Source organism: Macrobrachium nipponense, chromosome 6, assembly GCF_015104395.2.
Source record: "Macrobrachium nipponense isolate FS-2020 chromosome 6, ASM1510439v2, whole genome shotgun sequence".
NCBI classification, from domain to species: Eukaryota; Metazoa; Arthropoda; class Malacostraca; order Decapoda; family Palaemonidae; genus Macrobrachium; species Macrobrachium nipponense.
In genome coordinates this window covers 125022834-125046255 of record NC_061108.1, presented here as the reverse complement: position 1 = coordinate 125046255, position 23422 = coordinate 125022834, and the positions used below count along the sequence as shown (strand labels likewise).

At 36.7% G+C, this 23422-nt stretch overlaps 1 protein-coding gene across 10 annotated transcripts in view; it reads right to left on the bottom strand.

Annotated features, from left to right (window-relative positions):
• The window catches only part of LOC135216129 (protein madd-4-like), an 832309-nt gene that overhangs the window by 93230 nt on the left and 715657 nt on the right, over nt 1-23422 (bottom strand). For all 10 annotated transcript variants that reach the window (XM_064251194.1, XM_064251195.1, XM_064251193.1 and 7 more), the window contains 2 exons: nt 4457-4601; nt 2966-3095 (listed from right to left, as the gene is read on the bottom strand). In XM_064251194.1, the coding sequence (XP_064107264.1) occupies nt 2966-3095; nt 4457-4601 (275 nt within the window). The remainder of the gene's footprint in view (nt 1-2965; nt 3096-4456; nt 4602-23422) is intronic.

Genomic DNA, 23422 nt, shown 5'->3' with positions numbered 1-23422 from the left:
TTCATTTTTCCACAACTACAGCCAAAGAAAAGGTAGCGAAATATTTTCGCCTCTTTAGTTTCTTTTGCATTTTTCTTTTTCTTTGTTCCAGGGGGACGGATGACTGGTGGTAGCTGCTACGCAAAGGACGGGTAGTATCTACGAGGAAAAAGATCTTAATTGAATGATACGCCGTCATAAAAACTATGTGGCGCAGTTAGCATATGAAAGAGCTTGTTAAGTAAATACGGAACAAAATTCTGGACGGGAGACTGGGCCGCCATTCGTTTGGACGCGCGCGAAACAAGGTCGTAAGCCGCGAAAGCTGAGTCGGAAGTCCTGCCTGGCCTTCCATACCAAATGAATATTTGTGTGTGTATATAAGAGGGCATTGAAACGTACAAACACACACACACACATATATACTTGTATATATAAATATATAATATATACATATATATTTATATATACATACATACATACATACATACAACACCACACACACACATATCTATATATCTATATATATATATATATATATATATATATATCACATATATATATATATATATATATATATGTAGTAATATATGATACATCTAATGCAAATGCTAAGCAACTCTAACTCTATGTCTATGACTTAATCATTTGGCATTCCACAGCAAAGTCCAAATTGTACACCACACCGTTGCGACCTAGAATAAGGGCAATTATTTTCACGTAGTTTCGTTATTTAATTTAATGAAAGAGACATTCATTTGCACCTCTCACAATCCTTCCCGGCTGATACGAAAATATTTTACTTGTCTTTTTTTTTTTTTTTTTTTTTTTGCGGGGGGGGGCGGGGTGCCAATGGATCGAGAACTGATTTAAGATGAATCTGTTTTTAAATATTTTTACGCTACTTAATAATGTCCGCGATGAGAGTACACACACACACACACACACACACACACACATATATATATATATATATAGTATATATATAGATATATATATATCTTATATATATATAATATATATATAATGTGTGTGTGTGTGTACTCTCATCGCGGACATTATTATGTAGCGTAAACATTTAGAAACAGATTCATCTTAAATCAGTTCTCGATCCATTGCAAAAAAAAAAAAAAAGTAAAATAATTTCGTATTTACCTGGAAGGATTGTAAGAGGTGCAAATGAATGTCTCTTTCGTTAACGAAACTACGTTAAAATAATAGTTTTATTATTTTTAGGTCACCACGGTTGTGGTGTTCAAACACGACTTTGCTGTGGAATGCAAATGATTAAGTCTAGACATAGAAGCTCGATTGCATTAGATTAAAATCATGATGAATTCACTAGAGTAATAAACCTGTTTTTTTATTTTTTCTATTTTGTGAAATTTGTGAAAATTATCTAATTCAACAGCGTTCGCTATCTAATAAATGCATATGTTATAAATACTAACTACCAAGTCCTTAATAGCCTCTAAGATCCTTTGGAAGACACCATGTCTAAAGCTATACAATACACGACAACCAGCCTCTTCTGAAGCTGTATCTCTTGATCGAATCTTGTATCTAATGTACTATATCTCGAAAGAGTTCATGGAGTTCGTGTGTTCCTATACTCTATTTATAAGAGTATATCATTCCAGAACCTTAATCAGCTCTCCCTGGGCTATATCTGATGTCACCTATGAGGTCTGCCCGCTATAAAATGCTGCTTTATTCTCCACTTCTGAATTCTGAACAAGAGAGCAAAACATCCTACACAAAAGCTGATTCTATTAATGATTTCGTCTTAAACGCGGATACACCGATCATAAAAAGTTCCCTTCAAACTCACTACACAATTAGTCAGTTAAGCATCAACAGTTCAGTGCAACTTCACTTCCTCACTGGAACGGTTTATAGGAATGTGGAAGGAGATATCAACGGAATTTTAATAAGACGTAATCACAATACACTGGCGTTGCTGTTTCTTCGGAAACGTGAAATGGAACTTGTAAAAAAGAGAGAGAGAGAGAGAGAGAGAGAGAGAGAGAGAGAGAGAGAGAGAGAGAGGGGGGAATTCGGTCTCTTGTAACATACCGTATCGAGAACCACGAGAGCTATAGTTAACAAAGCAGAAAAAAAGATGTAAGTTTCATACACTTAGCAATGCGATCTACACAGGAACGAGAGACTTTCAACCAAAAATCCCAAATCCTACCCTCCCTCTAACACTGCAACACAGGTTTCCACGACGACGAAACGCAGTGGGCAAACTATAATTATCAGCTAGGCCCCCAATAGCCCGTAATGACAATAAAACATAAAAAAAAGTAAAAAAGCTCCCTGGTCATCAACTTGGAACAAAAGGGCCTCTCGTGATGAATCGCACAGCATGAGAGCGACTGGATCCTCCTCAATCAGACAGTGCCGTCAATTCGAGTTTGGCAGAGATTCAAAATTAGGAATTGAGGAGAGTTTACGTAACTTCACAGACAACGTTGGTTCTGCCTTTCAATTATTTATTATTACTATCAATATAATGCTGAAGGTGACTGGGGGATAGTGACGGCGTTGTCATTATATTGGTAATATGATGATGAATCTATTATTCCCACCATTCATCATAATTACGTTAATTATCTTCGATTTGGTCTCCATTGCGAATGTGTTAGACAGCAGCATTGAAAAAATATAACAAACTTGATATATTAAGCTTTAAATATTAGTCAGATAAAAAAATTGCAACTAGTTATAATAACCGATAAAATATGAAAACCTAAGCTCTGAGAATATTCTAAACTACGCGATTTTAACGTTGTTTTAGATTAAACTGATAAGGCCAGCACGGGCTCTTGCTCATAGAGCAGCCCGTAGTGATTTTTAAGGATCTCTCTGAGGAAAAAATACATTCAAATCCGCACGAGCTAACGAAAAAAGCAGCAACGAAAAACGAGAACTGCAAAATGAAATAATAAACAAATAAAGGAAAATAACTAAAAGAACCAACCTTGTGGGACAGGCCTGATCGTTGCAGTTGAGGATGACAGGTATGGGTCTAGCTGTGTGGTCGCAAAGGTCGTCTGACACCCGGCGTCCATTGCCTTGCTGAACACACACTGCGGAGAGCATCTGGTACCCTGGAGAACGAAGGGAAATGGGAAATAAAATTTAGGCCGAAGGTCAGGCGCTGGGGTCTATGAGGTCATTCAGCGCCTGAAAGGGAAACCTGGGGCTTATGAGGTCATTCAGCGCCTGAAAGGGAAACTGAGATGAGAGTGCTTTGAAATGTGTAATAGAAGGAAAACCTTGCAGTGCACTATTAAACAACTAATGGCAGTGGGTGGAAAGTAAGATGGGAAAAACAGAATTTCAACGGAGGTACAGCAAAAGGAATGAAAGGGGTTGCAGTTAGAGACCGAAGGGACGCTTAAAAATAAAAATACTCAAGTAATGCATACAGTGTACCACGTGATGCGGACTGACGCACTATCCCTCTAAGGACCTTCTCTTTGGGCTATTCTCTATAAAGAAAGGGAGGGAATACAAATAGAGGCGATTTTAGTGTTAATGCTTTTTATATTATTTATACATAAGGATTGTTATTCTTCTAAGTATTTCTTCATATCATGGTAATGGATAAGAGAAATGAGTTTTATGAGAGATAATATAAAATTTTTCTTTCTCAAACTTATAAAGCAAGCAGCCCTGAAACATGAAAAAAATTTAATCAGAAATATATAGCTCATAATTCGCCACCATGCTATATCTCAACAAAAAATGGAAGAGCATTTCAACGACAAATACTTTCTGAGTTTTCCTCTATACAATAACCTTGAAAAAAAAACGAATACGAATACTTTATAAAAAAAAATGCAACATAGGTTAACAAGTGAGGTGGTTAACTAAAAAAAAAATAATAGCCAGCTACATGCACCAAAAACGTTATTATATTGTTCTTTATAAACTAATGAGACAAAATTAGTAGCTCAGCCGACTGTTTAGTTGTTAAAAGAAAATAAAAGGTTCTTCATTAAAAACTAAAGAAATAGAAATATCTTGACAAAGAGAAACCGGAATAGCAATCATAGGCCTAGAAGTAGCAATTCAAATCTCACCACCTCAAAGTGAGAACATTATTGTAACTGTTGACAAAAACCCTACAAGTATGTTTGCGATAACAAAAACCAAACCGTTTAAGTACGTTTGTGATAACAAAAACCAAACCGTTTAAGTACGTTTGTGACAACAAAAACCAAAACGTTTAAGTACGTTTGTGATAACAAAAAACAAACCGTTTAAGTACGTCTGTGATAACAAAAACCAAACCGTTAAAGTATGTTTGTGATAACAAAAACCACCATCTGAAGTTATCGTGGATCCGAAGATCATCGAATAGATGTTTGTAATAAAAAAAAAACAAGTGTCTATGTATATAAAAAAGGAACTGAGTGACTGGATAAGTTTTTAGTGCCTACAAAGGTGTTACTTTATGCCTTACCTCCTCCACAGGTAGCCGAGCAGGGTCCATTGGCCCGCTTATCCCAATAATAAGTCGGTTTGTTGCATGTACTTCCGTCTCCACCGCAGACGCCGCATGCGTCCACCCTCTTCCGTGACCCTAACCTCAGGTCACAGCCGACTGTCTGCAAACAAAAACAAAAAACGAAAAATTACAGATGAATATACACGGGGAACCGTGAAATCAAGGCGCACTGCCATGACCATAACAGCACAGAGCAACAGAAAATAGGATTAGTCTAGATCAACTACGAAACTCCCTTACAACAATGCAATCATTTTTACGGCAGTTTTGCAGAATTTTAATTATCATATGCAAAATAAATTAGTAAAAAAAATCCTATAATAATTTGCTATTCAGTACAGTACAATAACAAAGAACAATTTACCGCTGACAATTACTGACGCAAATCTCCGCTGTCCCTTCAAGCTAAGAACATTCTAATTTCCTTACCAAAATATACATAACCACTTCTCATACATATTTTCAAATTCTGGAACTAAAACAAAAACAAAAAACATCTGTTCATGCTGAACAGGTTATTGTTCTTTCAGTTCTCAAGCTACAACAAAATGCGTTTATTGTTATTGTATGCACTATGAAAAGAATTATGGAAATCTTATCTAACGTACCCGATAAGTTTGAAAATCTAAAAGAAATTTCTGCTAACATAGTTATGCTCTTTTCATTCCCCAATGTATTAACTAAAAATATCTTAGCTTAAGGAAACAGAAGGCTCTACCCGTATATATAAGTCACGTCATAACATTCCAGATCCAAATCTCATTTTCAACTGCTTCGAAAAAAAAAAATCCTCCTACGGATACACTTCGTAAGAAACCTCATCCCGGTGAAAGCATCGCTTATATACCCAAATATGAATAATATTGCGATATTGAACACATGCAAAACCACTGTAGCACCAACTTGAAAAAAAGATCTCATCAGGGTGTCCTTTTCTTTCCAGTTGTCGAGGACACATTTGCCATCCAAAAATTCCTTCTCCTTCTTCTCTTTCGCGAGAGAGAGAATCTCAAGAGAGCGTTGATCGTAAGACGCCGCAAAGGGGTTTGCTATAAATTTCCGGAAGCCTGTCTGAGAGATTCCATCAAATCAAAGACCGGGAAGAGATTTTCTTCCCGGGAAGCGAAAGGGATCGAGGAGTGATAAAAGCTTATGCAAATCGAATAACAAAACGGCGACGAAAGAATACGATTCTCCAACGCAACACTCGCTACTCGCGCCGTCTGTCATAAAGGAGGTTGCGTCGGCTTTACGTGGTGCATACAAACTCCGACCCACCCCCTCCCCCCCTCAAAACTGCATTTATGCAATCGGAGGGAAAGGCTGCTGCATCTGGGTGAGATATGCAATAGTGGTGGTGGTCCAGCTTTACTCAACAGCCGAGTCATGAGAGAGAGAGAGAGAGAGAGAGAGAGAGAGAGAGAGAGAGAGAGAGAGAGAGAGAGAATGTTAATTCTTATTCAAGGGGATCACGTAGAATGTCTGGCGAGGACTAACTTTGTGATATTTTCATTACCATGACTAAGAGCAAAGAGGCCTTATAATTTTGAGAAAGATATCAAGAGCAATTTCATGCCTTCCTTTTCTGCCTTTACCCGGGATCGAAAGTACTAATGATGAAGAACCGTCTAAAAGGAAGAAGTTAGGAATCCCATCTTCTTAAAATAGCTATTACGGTAGATAAGGTATTTAATGGATAGCTTCCTAACTCACTGGGCCCGATAGTTATTTATTTATCCCGGTTATAATCCAATGGAAAAGGTTTTCATTTTAGCTTAGTATATATGGGACATTCTATTTCAGCTAATGTAATCTTTAAAAGACACTCTTACGCCAAACCTGAGACAGTTGTATCAATGTACTACATGAAATATTAACTCAAACTTCTGATTTCAGAATTTATTACATCCCAGGAATGAATGTTTAGGGCTAACTGCAACAAACTGCAACAAACAACCGACTAACAGATGAAATCGACTTGGCAGAAATATAACAACATTCAAAACTAACATTCAGATTAAAGTTCCTTCGAATGATTAAAATTACTTGAATAAAGTTCCTTGGAATGATTAAGATTACTTATCTTACTAGATAAAGTTCGTCAAAATCAGATATCTTCCTTTTTCTCGGTGCAAAATCAACACAAAATCTTGAAATTCCATTCGACTAAATCAAGAGAAATTACCAAATAAAATCAATGGATGATCTCGGAAACATAATGTTTAAATAATAAAGAACAATTTAGCGTTGCAAGACAAACAAGCATACAACATTTCAACACAAGACCACAAACACACCAAAATGCCTGAGTTCAGAGGAATTACATAAATTTTGTAGTAACCCATAATATTCCTATTGCGCAGGAAGTCTTAAGGCCGTGGTGTACTGCGCATACAGCGTCTGAAGTGCTAAACTAATAACCATAAAACGAAGAAGAAGAAGAAGAAGAAAAAGAAGAAGAAGAAGACTAAACATAAAGAAAAACGAAACCGCGATAGCTATAGAAGATTCAGAACCTAGGCCAAACTCTAAGTCAGAAGCAGCGACTAAAGTAAAGGTAGATAGATCTACTTTTCCTTAAGACATTTTCACTCAATAATTTTCAACCAAGGCATAAATCTGAAATCATACGCACCGCCATCTAAATTCTTTTCAAAGTTAAAACAGACCTTGCCAAGTCGTAGCCCATATTTCCTGATATCATTACAGATATCCACCGAGAAGTCTTTCAACTTATATTCCAAAGAGGTAAATTCTATGATTATAAGGATATAAACAAATGAAAAAGAACAGGAAATTAATAGAAAAATATCAATATCTAGATAGTTAAGCATAAACGCAAACAAACCGTATATACATACCACATACACATTATATATATATATATAATGATGATGATGACGATGGGATAGTCATTGGTATTATATTATGTATATATATATATATATATGTATAATATATATATATATATATATATATATATATATATATATATATATATATATATATATATCAATGGCTATCCCATCGTCCTCATCATCATCCAAATATCAACTGAATGTATTAAAAGGAAAATAGTTAGAGACGAATGAATATGGTACGGAGCCCATGAGCAAATGAGATGGAAGACAAAAGTGGATGAGAAGAAAAGAAGAAAGAGAGAGAATAGGTGGCCAGGAAAGAAGAAAAGGGGGAAATGAGTCTTGGAACGGAGGGACGACGAGTTACGGAAGGAGACTCGTCACAAAACTAAATCCCAAAAAATTACATTTATGACTCTTCATGACTGATGAGGGCAAGAACCCTTCCTTCCTGTTGGGGGGGGGGGGGTGTTGTCTCTCTCCTTCCCCCGAACCCCCTCCTCCCGACGCAGCTGGCGGCGTTTTCCGAATACATGGGTATACAACCTTCTCTCTTTCTCTCTCTCTCTCTCTCTCTCATATAATATATATATATATATATATAATATATATATATATTTATATATATCTATATATATATATAGATATATAATAAATATATATTTAATAATCTATATATATATATATAATATAATATTATAGATTTTTTTTTTCTAGTTTCCGTTGTATCGTGTATCGTTTATATTTTGAAATGTTGTCCATAATTAACTCGATTTTGCCTTTTCATCCAAGATGAAAGAAACTGATTTACATTCACTGAACACCATACCTAGCATTTCAATCTTCAAACACGACAGCCTGAATAATAAAAGCCAGTTTCATCTCAGCAGATCAGGTCCATGAAGTCCTAGCTTTAAGTAACTATAGTAGATTCACATCAACCGCGCATTTGATGTCTAGGCCAGTCCCTTACGACGCTCCTGATTGGCTGTTGATAAGCCAATCACGGGGCTGGAAACTCCCAGTCTCTCGAGAGAGTTCACATGGGTAGGATCTATGTTACACCTCTCCTGAGGGATACGTCTTTCAAAAGTATCCCTCAGGAGCGGTGGAACATGTATCCTGCCTATGTGAACTCTCGAGAGAGACTGAGAGTTTCCAGCCCTGTGATGGGCTTATCAACAGCCAATTAGGAGCGTCGTAAGGGACTGGCCTAGAATCAAATGCACCTCTAAGAAAAATGCCATTTCAGATCCCAAAGTGATTAGAATATCTATAACTCGAAGTGTTTGCTCTCAAGCAGTAAGTTTACTCAGCTACACACAACCACACATAATAGTATGGGGCTATTACAACATACACTATACTGTACGTGTAGATTGAATATGAACATAAACGCACACCCATACACTAACTGTATACCTATCATTCGTGCACGCCAGGAATTTTTATAACAAATGTCAGGAATTCTTACAGTAAATATAAGTAAAATTGAAACATCTGAAAACTTAGTGTTAAAACACACAACTGGATTACTAATTGCGTTCTAAGCGAAGCATCACTGAATAATATGATGAAAGATATGGGACATTCTATTCTACAGTACCGGTGTTTCCACACGAGGAGATGTCGATTACCAATACATATACAAGGGACGTTGGTATGGGGTTGTTACTTTTATAGCATCACTTTTCCCTTACCGAAATACAGACTAAATCTCTTCTAAATCTTACCCAAATTCTCTTGGAAAAGATGGCGCTCGGAAGGGACGCCACCAATGCACCGAACAATAAATTTAATGTTAAGAAATAGCAATATAATTAGTACATCTGTTAAAATATGGTTTACTTTTCGTCCTACTTTAAATATGCTGTAAGTTCTTCTATTTTCAACGTTTATATTACTTTCTCTATAACCTGATTCTTCCCTAGGGTTTGACTTTGAATACCTTCGACCATTTCGAAGACAGAGCTTCAAAACTGACAACACAGTCTGACAACGACGAAGAAAAAAAAATCCAAAGCACACCCAGCCAGGAACTGTAGTCCCTCTTTCACAAAACAACAACAACAAAAAAAAAGCTTTTGCGCTCTTCGGTCCAGCAAAGACAACAGATTGAATTGCTTTCGAATTTTTTGTCAATTTACCTCGGCCCGAGTTCTAGTGCACCTGGGGACTAGAGAGTTCCATCAGTCGAAATGTTATATCAAAGTTAATCTTGAAAGCAAAGGATTCTGTGGGTGCGATGACTGTGGTGTGAAATATCTGATTAATATTCAGTTGTTGGGTTACAGGTATAACAGTGACACAAGTGGCGTTTTATAAACTTATATTTCCATATTAGGCTCCCATCGTATTGTTAGTGTTGAAAGTAGATCTTCAAAACTGTAAAAGTTATTCAAGAACAAAGTGACCAACAGAAACCTGAATCATTTTCTATTACAATTAAGTAAAAATTTCAGTTCCATTAAACTTGTGGCCGGAAGCTTCAATCTCATAGAAAGTTTAATTATTACAAACAATCAACTACTAAAAATTGCAAATCTGCCCAAAACATTCGGAAAAGACATGGATGGATTTTCAAAAGTCTTCGTACCAAAAAGAAAAAAGAAAAAAAAAAAAAAAAAAAAAAAAAAATGGGGTTATATTTTCTTCGGCAATTCTGCGGTAATTTTCATTTATCTTCGTTATCGGCCTTCCTTCCTTCGGAAGATTCTCTTATCGGTCTCGTTCTGTCCATCTGGAGTAAAACTCTGGATTAGATAAGAGCGAGAGAGAGAGAGCGAGAGAGAGAGAGAGAGAGAGAGAGAGAGAGAGAGAGAGAGGTTAGAAAATGAAAGGTATTTAACTGCAAGTTTTCAATAATAAAAATACATAGCTGAACACGTAGAAACTAATAGTAAACGACCAAAAATATTCATTTAAAGCCAAAATAAATGAAATTAAGATCTAACAGGAATTCTTAAAGAAAATGTAATTAGGAAAATGAACGAAGCCTGTTGCCATGACATTTACATGATCAATTTAATATGCACTATTAAAAAAATGTATGCTCACTTATATACGAGAGAGAGAGAGAGAGAGAGAGAGAGAGAGAGAGAGGAGAGTAAGAAAAAAAATAGAGAGAGAGAGCGAGAGAGAGAGAGAGAGGAGAGAGAAGAGAGAGGAGAAGAGCATATTGATGCTGAAAGACATTCAACAAAAATGTTTGCTGTCCTACAGAGAGAGAAGAAGATGAGAGAGAGAGAGGAGAGAGAGAGAGAGAGAGAGAGACTGTTTAGATGTTGAAGGACATTCAACAAAAAAAAAAAAAATGTTTGCTGTCCTACAGAGAGAGAGAGAGAGAGAGAGAGAGAGAGAGAGAGAGAGACTGTTAGATGTTGAAGGACATTCAACAAAAAAAATGTTTGCTGTTTTACAGAGAGAGAGAGAGAGAGAGAGCGTGCACCAGCAATGCGTCTAAAACTGCATAATTTGAATGAATGACCGACGGATATAGGGACAAATGCGACCGGTTCAAAGACAACCAAGACAGTGCCGCAATGCTTAAGCAATTCCCTTTTGCATACATTATACCGAAATATTGCATCATACCCTTGACTCTCTCTCTCTCTCTCTCTCTCTCTCTCTCTCTCCTCTCTCTAAATATATATATATAATGTATATATATATATTATATCTATTATATATATATATATATATATATATATATATATAGGACAGTAAACATTTTGTTAAATGTCTTTCAACATCTTACAACTTTCTCTCTCTGAGACAGCATACATATTTCATTAAAGGCCTTTCAACTCTCTCTCTCTCTCTCTCTCTCTCTCTCTCTCTCTCTCTCTCTCTCTCTCTCTCTCTCTCTCTCTCTCTCTTATGCGCTAATTGGTAATTACTTTCTCTATTTACGTAACAACATGAAGGAGCCCACAATAATTGCATTGTATAGTAATTGATATTTTATATACATCGTAAAATGGATCTGATCTTATCATGGGTAATCTTATTTCATATTTACAACTGAACTTTCATTAGCAGTTATTGTTTTTCTTTGGATTTCAGGACCATGCTTTCAATCGGCAAGTGATGAAACTGACCTTGAACGTAATCTTATTTGAAAAATGAGAATAAACATTTAAAAATAACAAGAACTGTATCCCCGAGAAAGGGTGAAAGAGATTTGTAATTCTTGTAAGCACGCGAGCGCTCACACGCAGATACACATGCAAACGCTATCATATAATAAACACTTAAAATTGTAAGCATAGATAAAAAATAAACTATATGCCAGACCACACACAAAAAAACCTTTCTCATCCTCTTTCAAGATCATTTCTATTCAGTTTGGAGGACACCGAAGCGTGAAGAGGAGGAAAGCAGGAACGAAAGCGATATAAAGTAAGAATAATGAATAAATAGTAGTTGAGAGGTAGACTTATAAAGTAAGTATAATGAATAAATAGCGGTTGAGAGGTAGACTTATAAAATAAGAATAATGAATAAATAGTGGTTGAGAGGTAGACTTATAAAGTAAGTATAATGAAAAAATAGTGGTTGAGAGGTAGACTTATAAAGTAAGTATAATGAAAAAATAGTGGTTGAGAGGTAGACTTATAAAGTAAGAATAATGAATAAATAGTGGTTGAGATGCAGACTTATAAAGGTAGCATAATGAATAAATAGTGGTTGAGAGGCAGACTTAATGATCAAGGTATTGAAGGCATAGAGGCACCCTGCTTTAAGCTGAAAGAGCGTATCGGCATCAGTGGTATACCACAGGGAAGCATTTTACAATAATAAATAAATAAATAAATAAATAAAAAATAAAAAAATAAAATAAAAACAAAAGGGAAGCGATGAACAGCGGTCCAGTAAAACGTTCTTGTTAATGATTGGGATGGTGCCAATGCGAAAAAAGATATCACACAAGAATGAATACTAATAATTGACTGTCTACTTAGCTGATGGGAATAGATATCTATATTACGTGGCATGAATGCCGCCATCTTTGTACATATTAAAAAGTTCATAGTCTTGTAATGAAACACGACAAGATGTCAACCTCTGATACACGTTTCGTTTACGTTATAGGCAAGAGGATGATGGTTAGTCAAATCAATCACATAATGACGTGCTGGGGAGTTCGATTCTCGGGCATTCCATTGAGGGGTCAGAGATGTATATTTCTGGCGATAGAAGTTCACTCTCGACGTGGTTCGGAAGTCACGTAAAGCCATTGGTCCCGTTGCTGAATAACCACTGGTTCCATTCAGTGTAAAAACACCATACAAACAAACTTGATATTGTTCCCTGAATGAAATAGGTCAACACCTCCACAATGATCTTTTAATGAAATAGCTATTACTAGTTTGGCATTCCCAGCATTCGTCAGCATATAAACTGTTTATCAAACTGCTCTATAATGATAAAATCCGAGTGGATCTTTCTTGTTTGTCCGCCCCGGGCTGGGCTTGGTAGATAGGGGATTGGGAGGCTATGAGGGACATGGCGAGCAGCGCCGGGTTCCAGTGCAGCGTAGCACGCACCATCAAGCTCGCTCAATTAATAACTGACGAACTACCCAGAAGGAATCCCATCAGCTACTATCCCTAAACTGTAAATCCCTCCTCCACTATGAATTCCAGTTAAATTCAGTAGTTAAATAATTGTGGATGTAGTTTTTATGGAATGAAATAGGATAAAAAAAATTATAAATACCAATAACATCGGGAAACGGTCCTTTACCAAGAGGAATTTCGCATGCAATTATGAATATGAGCGTAAACCTTTTGCATGTAATATCAAAGATGTAGGCCTACGTCAACTTTCGCTACATCGTGATTCTGCTCGTAATAAATTGTGCGCTACGTTGACTCACTAAATCCATTTAAAAAAAACAGAAGAAAAAGAAGAAGAAGAAGAAGAAGAAGATGAAGAAAAAGACACGAATATTACAGCCATCGGGTGTCTTCACTCTCCGTTTGAAAAGGATATCATACCACCCTAAATTGCAGACGTTTTTTGGGAAATCTCATTTCAATTGGTTTTCCTGCCCCCGCACTTTTTCTAAAAGACGGATTCTACAGGATTTACCTGACGAATGGCTCGATCGGTTGGGCGAGGATTAACTGGGCGAGGAGACCCTCCCAAGTTCGTGTCACTGATGTTCTTTCTCTCTTTTTTCTTTCCCTCTCGCCAAAAGAAATTGCTATCAACTACAATCCACTACCATCAAGGTACTTACTTGAAAGCATAACATACCAGAGACAAAATTAGTCTAAAGGTGTGTTATCAAGTCAATCATTCTCGTCCAACGAACCAGGGTTCTCTCGTGAGAGAGAGAGAGAGAGAGAGAGAGAGAGAGAGAGAGAGAGAGAGAGAGAGTGTTACAAGGAGTTACAAGGATTAGGATGTCTCAAAGACTTATTTGTCCATCCGAGGAGACATCGTGTGCTCACTTACCCCTAGGAGTAGGTTCCACTGTTCATTCACAGTGTCCTAATGATTTTGCCTAGCTTTCTTTTAAACTCTTCTACACTTGCTGAGAGAGAGAGAGAGAGAGAGAGAGAGAGAGAGAGAGAGAGAGAGAGAGAGAGAGAGAATACTATTTGATTCCCTCTAACATCCTTCTTGCATTCACCTTCCACAGCATATTTGACACAATCAAAACAGAGGAGATAAAAAGCTGTATTTGTGGATGGAAACCGCCTCCCACCCCCAGCCCCGCCCAGTACCACGCCCCTTCGCCTTCCGACCGCCCTTCCCGCCCTCAGTGCCTTGCGTTTTCATCGGATGCCAATACTGTTTTTCACGGGTTATCTCTCAACCGCCTCACCCAACTTCCCTCATTCCCTTTTTTCTTCCGCTAACTTTTTGGTATCTGGTGTAACCTCCATTTCTATTCATCGATGTTTTGGCTTCGTTTTAAAATGAACAATGGACGGCGCCACAAAATATTTTTCGAATTTTATCTGCTATTTTTTTTTTTAAATCCACTGGCAAATGATTTGTTTTTTGTTTTTGTTTTTTTTTCGCATGATAATATTAGCATCCCTTGGAAAGACTTAAGAGTGGACGGTGCCACAAAAATGTTCCGAATTTTATCTGTTAATTTTTCTAAATTCTCGAGAATGCAATAGCAATTTTTTTTTTATTCACGCATGCAAATGAATTTGATACTGCTCACGAATCTTAAGGGTTTTAAAGATTTCAGTGTCGTGAACAATATATATGTAATGGGATATTTCCCATTATTTATTTAGTAAACGTGTAGCTCGAGCGTTAAGGCAAACTAATACACACAGCCTCTCTCTCTCTCTCTCTCTCTCTCTCTCTCTCTCTCTAGCACTGACACCTCTCTCTCTCTCTCTCGGCAACTCCTCTCTCTCTCACCACCTCTCTCTCCATTCTAACAGGTAATGAAACTGAGAGAGTTGCATTACAAAAGACACATTTATTAACAATGAATAAATAATGAATCAATTCAATTAAAACCCCAACAAAATGTCTGAACAGTTATAGTCACACCAAAATGTTTACATCCATCGGGAACTCTCTGTCCCCCCCATTGCCAGAACCGTCTGTTTCAAAGACACAGAACACATCCCGGTAAGTACACACACAAGTTTAACAATCAGAGATTAAAGATTGGATATCATTACAAAATGTCAAATAGATAACAAGCCAGCCTTCGGCTAAAGTAATTTAAACTCACCCATGCAACCGGACTATTTCGCACACTTAACAAAAAACTCCCGGTGAGCGCCACGGCATCTTGCCTCTCTTCCAAAGACGCCTCTATCAAAATCCCCCCCATAGACTTGTGTATGATACACTTTTAACAGAAAGAGGCGCACACGCACATACGAACACACAGTTCGTTAACGCCTCACACTTACTGGCCGCAACCAGTTTCACAAAGGCACTTTGAGAAAAGTTAATAAACTATCGTACATTGACTTGTCTAACTAAGCAGTTTTATCTCACGCCATCCATAGAAACTCATTGTCAGCTTCTCTCGGGTCGTTGCCTCTGCTCTGTTTTTCACATTCCAATAGGTAACAGCGAACATATAGGCAATATATTATTAATCAAAAACCCTAGGCGTAATATATATATATATATATATATATATATATATATATATATATATATATATATAATGCATGTATATATGTTTTTGTCTGTACATGTGAGAGAGATGAGAGAGAGAGGAGAGAGAGAGAGAGAGAGAGAGAGAGAGGAGAGAGAGAGAGAGGCTATGAACGGATCGCGTCGTGCCTCTTCCTGATTTCATTCTGTCTGTTAACCAACTCTCGCTCCGTAAACCTGGACACCCATCTCTACAACCCCCCCTCTCCCCCATCCGTCCTATGGCACACCATCTAGTCCCTCTATCTCGGCTTCACACTCGCAGATTCGGCGCCCCCCCCCCCCCCCCCAAACACCACCCCTACCCCCCGAAACCCCTCCGAAATTCATTACGGGAAAAATAATCATAAAGACTGGCATAAGACGGCCACCGTGGGAATCTTGAATATTCCTAGGAATGGAAAAAAGATTTGAATTCCTCCTTTGCCATTGTTTTCTTTTATGGTGAAACAAAGATTTTTTTTTTTGTATAATGTTGATACAGGTGTACAAATACACATCGAGACACGTGTATATGATGTATGTGTATGTATATTATTATGTATTTACATATATAAATATTATATCAGATATATATATATATATATATATATATATATATATATTAATATATATATATGATTTTCACATGTCGGGTTACTCTCTCTCTCATGTACGCACACACACACACACACACACACACACACACACACACACACACACATATATATATATATATATATATATATATATATATATATATATATATATATATATATATATAAACAGAGAGAGAGAGAGAGAGAGAGTCAGTCCTTCAGCACATACTACTCGCACTTTTGCCTTTCAAGTGACAACATCTATTCCGTAATCTTGATGTGACTGAATTCACCGGGTAAGATCACTTAACTCAACTTTTCGAGTTAGTATCTTAAAACTTACCCTCCAGAACCCGAGTTGGTTATCAGAGTGCTTTCCGCTTCGGAGAAATGCGATTCCGGAGAGACTGAGGAGAAAAGTCAAGCAATATAATCCTTCGTCAATTGCGCCGATATTTGTCCGAATTCCTTCCTTACTGAATCTTTGTAGACCGTTGTTGTCATCATAAATTTACCCCTATTATTATTATTATTATTATTATTATTATTATTATTATTATTATTATTATTATTATTATTCATACGAATCTCATAATAGCACGAGTCACTAACACCGTCAAGAAATCCACAATGTCATATGAGTAAATATATTAAAAATTATATATACGAAAGGTTTCGAGATATATATATATATATATATATATATATATATATATATATATATATATATATATATATATATATATGTGTGTGTGTGTGTGTGTGTGTGTGTGTGTGTGTGTATAATAAAAGTAGCCCATAAAAAAAACACCAAATTAGACGGAATTCTGTTTTAACAGAACAATTTTACCAGTCTATATATAGATATATATATATATATATATATATATATATAATATATATATATATATATATTTAATACATATTTACACTTACAGCATTGTGGATTTCTTCACCAATATTATAATTAATATTATAAGAAGGAAGCAGACTCTCTTAAACAAGTCCCGTTAAACAGGATAGGCTGCGATCGTTTAAGCTTATTATTTGAGTCCTCCCTCAGTTTTTCCTTATGGTATGAAAAAACCATCAATATTATTATTATTATTATTATTTATTATTATTAGAATCAGACCCTCCCTTAAAGAGGTCCTGTTCAATAGGATGTCTGAATTGAGTTAATCTTATATTGAGTCTTCTCAATTTTCCTTATAATTCTTTTTTCCTCTACGTTAATAATAGACAACATTATTACAATTATCATTCAAAAGAAGATTATAGAAAACTCTGTAGAGAAATGGACCAAGCCAATAGGGAAAGCACTGCACTTTGAAGACGATCCGATAATTTGTCAGTTTTTAGAAAATCTAAGTTTTGCGACAGCAGTTGCCAACTTTGGAATTAGTTAATTCAGCATTCAGCAGGCTGAAAGGACCTCCGCATAATTGGGGTGTCTGTTTTCCATTAATTTCGCCGTCTGTGTTTTGTTTGTTTGTTTGTATGGTGTTTTAACGTTGCATGGAACCAGTGGTTATTCAGCAACGGGACCAACGGCTTTACGTGACTTCCGAACCACATCGAGAGTGAACTTCTGTCACCAGAAATACACATCTCTCATCCCTCAGTGGAATGCCCGAGAATCGAGCTCGCGGCCACCGAAGTGGCAGGCCAAGACCATACCGATCACGCCACTGATCCGCCGTCTGTGAGATTGCTCAATGGGTTTTCCTGGAGTAGAAAGTGCTTAATCTAGTCATTATACTTCATGAATTTTATATTTTTTTGTCTTTTAAAGATGGAGGAACGCGTAAACTTACACTTGAGAAGGACGGGGAAAATGGCCTAAGGAAAATTTGATGATATCGGTTAACTAGCAGTATTCAGAATATCTTACGGATTCCTTAAATGAAAAGGGCAAAAGAATTGGGAAATATGTCCTCATAAAGAGCAGAAGTCAGATGCTCTGATGAAATGCCAGAGTCTTGATACATATCAGTATTTACTTTTTTTCTTTTTCAAGATCTTTATCTCAGTGCTTGAAGTTGCTTGTTGTCTTGGCAGTTACATGACAAAGGAGTTCTAAGAAGATTAAATTTCATCATTCGATATACTATGGGATCTTTAGTTTTTCAACAGGACTGAATAAAAAAATATAGATAAATACTAGATATCTGACAAGTTTTCATAAAACTGAAAGATACAACAAATATGTCATATATGTGCCTGCTAAGGTAACGGTAATATATATAGATATATATAGATATATATATATATATATATATATATATATATATATATATATATATATATATATATATATATATATTTATATATATATATATATATATATATATAGCAAAAGACCATCAATAGCATGAGACCACCATCAATGAAGTCAAGAACAAATCAGCTGAATATGAAATACCGAATTTAAGGAAAAATGCTAAACTGCCGAATGGCAGAAACAATACAAAAATAATGTATGACTAAAAAAAAAAGAAATTTATTATGCAACAGAAATCACCCTCATCGACATTCTATCATAGGCGAATAGTAGAAACACTATGAAAATAAATTAAAACTAGAGCAGTTCTGCAATAACCCACACAACAGAAGGAAAGGAGGAGGAGGAAGAAGAAGAAGAAGATTGGCAGGTCTCAATTACACAGATAGCCGTTAACCGGGGGCAACTAGAGATCTCTCTACCTTAAGACGACGTATAAGATTCTGACGTCTTCGTTAATGATCAGGTTACGCGGTAGAAGGGATAATTATGAAATCTGCAACCATTTTTTTTTTGTGATGGTTCCTAATTACAAAACTGACTTTGGCAGAGGGCACTGATTAGTTCATTAATTCCAGTTTTAATCAAGTTATCTCTATTATATTTTGGCATCTAAATATGTGTGTGTGTAATGGTTTGATGAAGCATAATGTTGATAATTAAGAAAAATATATAATTTTGTTAAAGGTTTTTTTTTTCTCGTATGAATACTAGCTGCAAGGCACAACATACTAATACGAATTCACTGAACATTCAAATTCAGTCAGGAATCTTTGGTTTACTTACGACACGGCGAGTGGCAATTATCAGAAAATTCAGACTATAATTAGCGTTGTAGCAATGACTATTATTCATTTTGTAATTTAAAACTATCAGTATCTACAGAATAATCACATATTATTTCTTCCGGAGTTAACCTCTCATAATCTACCCAATCAACATGTTCTTGAAATGGACAGTGATAATTTCAACAGTACTCAATGACAGTAATCGATGAATATCAAAATAATCATCACCATCCCTGTTGCCGCGTACGGCTAATCTTCAGCTAGTAATTAGAATGAGCTGTTGTCTGTTAACGTATTATTTAACAATGACCAAGAAACCAACTGCAAGGAGTAGCTATTTGTGCGTTCAATACGCCAACGCAATTCTTTATGTAATTATCTCTGGTCATTTAAAAATTATATAGTTTTTTTTCTTAACCAAAGTACGTTCAGCAGTCAGAGCTGGTGAGTCCAGAAGTGATACCCTTACAGTTTTGGAGACGTCACTCTCCATTATTATCTTTTCATCCAATGTTCCTTGCGTCGGACAGCAATTATAGCAATTTTTAAGGTCATAAAAACAATAAGCTGCAGAAATAAGCATTGCACCTAAAAATAATTAGGACACATCTAAATCTCTGTGCCTCTGGTACTCACTGTCAGTAGAAAGTAGGTACTCTAAACTTTTTAACTGCTGTTTTAACCACTAATTTATTTTGTCTCAAAAAGAGAGAAAGAAGAAGAAGAAAAAATATATACACACATTTAATATGTGTGTGTGTGTTTGTTTAAAATTGTCAGTTGGTCCATAGAAAACATGGACTCTCTTCTCTCTCAGAAAAGATATTTGTGGAAACAGAGGACTCCGGAAATAAACAAAATCGAGGAAATACATTCTGTTTATATTACATCAAGCGTTCGCATGCATATAACACCTCTTTCTTTTGACTTCACTTAAAGTCACGGGATAAGCTAGCCGCCTGATTAAAACCTGGGGTCACAGACTATAATAAAAATAACATAATTATACTTCTAACGCCGAAAAACCCCAAGGACACGTCAAGGTGCCCTTAAACACCAGAGGAAGTTGCGAGAAAGGCCACAAAGATTTCGCTTAAAGTCAAGATACGACGACGACATGATGACAAGTAAGTCGTTTTACGAAAATCTCCTTTTACAGTATCCTTGCCAGTGGGCACTGTAGCACTGTCATGTAAACTCACTGAATGCCTTTTCACTATCTATAGAAACATTCGAATGTGAACTTTCCTTCCAGTTTTGCATCCGTAAAACATAAGGAAATGAATGACCTCCCGTCAGGCGCACAAATCGGTGCCAGTTTTATACAGTATACCACGAAGTCCTACTTCAAATGGCCGGGGGCATTAAAAATGAGCCATAACTGTCGAATAAAGATGTAAAATTCTACAGGGGAGCAACGATGTTCCTGCTGGGTGAGTAGGTACGGTGTGTTCCTGTTGAATGGTTCTGGAATAGTGACTGTTTTCGTTCTTAGGAGGAAGGAGTGAAAAACTTCAGACTAAGCCGAAAGAAATAAAATATATTGTTATATCTCCGTTGTTGGTCGGAACAACTATAGCTCAATTGTCAGTATTTACTTATAATAATTACACACAATTGTGGAATCAAAGTTTGTTGCATAACATGTCTTAATTACTATTCATCTCAAGATCGAGAATAGAAAAATATACCGGTTAAGGCAACCTAAAATGCAACGGCATTAATACTCTACCATCCAAAGTAGAAAATCGTGGATTCACAGTTCTACAGAACTGAATCAGTCTCAGGAAACTCATAAGGTATGATGACGACGTACAACCCAACAATACTTTAAGATACATCTAAGATAAAAATCCCAAGAAAAGATGGACTCGAACGTCCCCAATGCGAAACCAAAAGGAGAGGCATAAATGAGGAAAAGCAGATCAACCTCCTACTGCATAGCCGTAAAAAAAAGCAGAGAGGGCAATCAAACGACTAACCAGTTAAAGCAGAGAGATGAGATATAGGGCCGACATCGCTGGAAAGAGGGGGGGCGAGGTGGGTGGGGGCGGTGGTGGTAGTGGTGGTCGCAACCACAGAACAGAGACAAGGAGGAGGAGGAGGAGTAGGAGGAGGAGAAGGGTCCATGAGACGGCGAAGAGATTTTGGAAACGGGGTTGTTCCAGGCCAAAAGACTCTCCTTTCCCGGGAAGGAAAGTTCTCGTGGACCCCTGAATGCTACTGCTGCTGCTGCTGCCACTGACGGAGAGTGACACCTAAAGAACTCATCTCGAGCTCTCTCAATCATTCCTCTTCCTCCTCCTCCTCCTCACTCACTCGCAGCCTCTATTCCCTTTCCTTTCCTTTCTCCCTCCCCTAACAAACTCTTCCCTCCTCCATAATACATTTTTTTTATCTTATATATCTTTTTTCCTCTCTTCCCTTATCATCATCATCATCATCATAATCATTTCCTAATGGTCAACGAAACCCTGGAACATGTCATCCACGACGACATTTTGAATTTTGCTCAGCCATCGACTGGAATCTGGTTCTCAGTGAAAGGCAAAAATAAGATATATGAAGTAGCGGGGATTGCAGCTAATGAGCCCATAAGTTTTTTATTATTATTATTATTATTATTATTATTATTATTATTATTATTATTATCATCTGCTTCTGCATTATTTTAATTGTAAGATAGGTGAGTAGGAAAATTGAATTCAAGGAGTTACCTGTCTTACAGTGAACAAATCCCCTCTTACCTTTTCCAAGAGATATTGATGAGGCATCTCTCTCTCTCTCTTTGTCTCTCTCGGTTATGGAATTTTCACCGAAGGTGTGTGTGCGTATGAGAGAGAGAGAGAGAGAGAGAGATCTCTCTCTCTCTGGTTATGGAATTTTCATCTAAGGTGTGTGTGTATGGACGAGAGAGAGAGAGAGAGAGAGAGAGAGAGAGAGAGAGAGAGAGAGATCTTAACATACGCACACACAAACAAAAACAGTTTCCGAAAAAGTGGTGGCAAGAGGGTGGCAGTATCGCCAGACCACACGAGGGTCAAAAGTGGATGAATGATAGATTAAAAACGTCATGGGGCTGATGGCACAAAAAAAGAGAATGGTTGCGGACCCTCTCGGCCCCAGTGCAACTTCAGATTTTTTTTTTTCGGTTTTCCCTCTTGATCCGGCAGTGTAACACAGGGGAAAAAACTGGCAAAACTTAGCAAAAACAAAATAAAAATAAATGAATAAATAAAAACACACTCTCGAGCACAGATTGAGCAACATATGAGAGCAAACCAAAACTGAACTGTAAACATCAAATATAAACAAATAATATGTACATAGTTGATCATATGGACATACAAATATATTCAATCATAATCAAATGCTCTCTAGACTAAGGATATTTCAGTTACAAATCAGTTGTTTTATATATATATATATATCACGCAAATATATTACCAGTATACATACACACGCGCGCGCGCGCCACACACACACACACACACACACATATATATATATATATATATATATATATATATATATATATATATATATATGAATGCGCATAAAGGTAGCTTTATTCCAACAGACTTGGCGAAAACACTAAAATAAGGTCAATATTCTTTGAGGCCACCAATCTTAAGGTGAAAACAGCCTTTAATAAGAAGAAAGATTCACGTTCTACTAACGACTCTACGAGCTGCCCTAGAAGCAAGAACCCGTGCTGGCATAAGGCCAGCTTAATCTCCAACAACTACTAACGTCTGCTTCATTGGTGATACAGTTGTGCAATTTGTCATGAAAACATCCCAGACAGTCATTCCATATTTTTACTAAAATATATAACTAAGTTACATGTTTGTATGCTGTCCTTGCCACATGATTCTGGCTGTTTAAGGATTCAACAAAAGACTGCGTCGGTTCACTGCTAAACCGGAAAAACATCTACGTAAGAAGCTCTCTCTCTCTCTGTCTCTCTCTGAATACTTCAAATACTTGAACTGAAAACGAACTCACACAAACGCTTTCATCAATGAGATGGTGAGAAAAACATTGAATGTACGCATTTTTTTTAACTTCTTTATTCTCAGCCTTGGCAGGACAAACCGTACTCTCCGGTTACGCAAGCTAAAGAGAAAACACACTATGGCATCTCGTCTTGCTTTGAAAAGCTACCGGGAATCGTTACAAAACTAAACTAAAAAAAAAAAAAAAAGAAGAAGAAGAAGAAGCGTAAGAATTCCTCTCTGAACAGGAAATGTAAT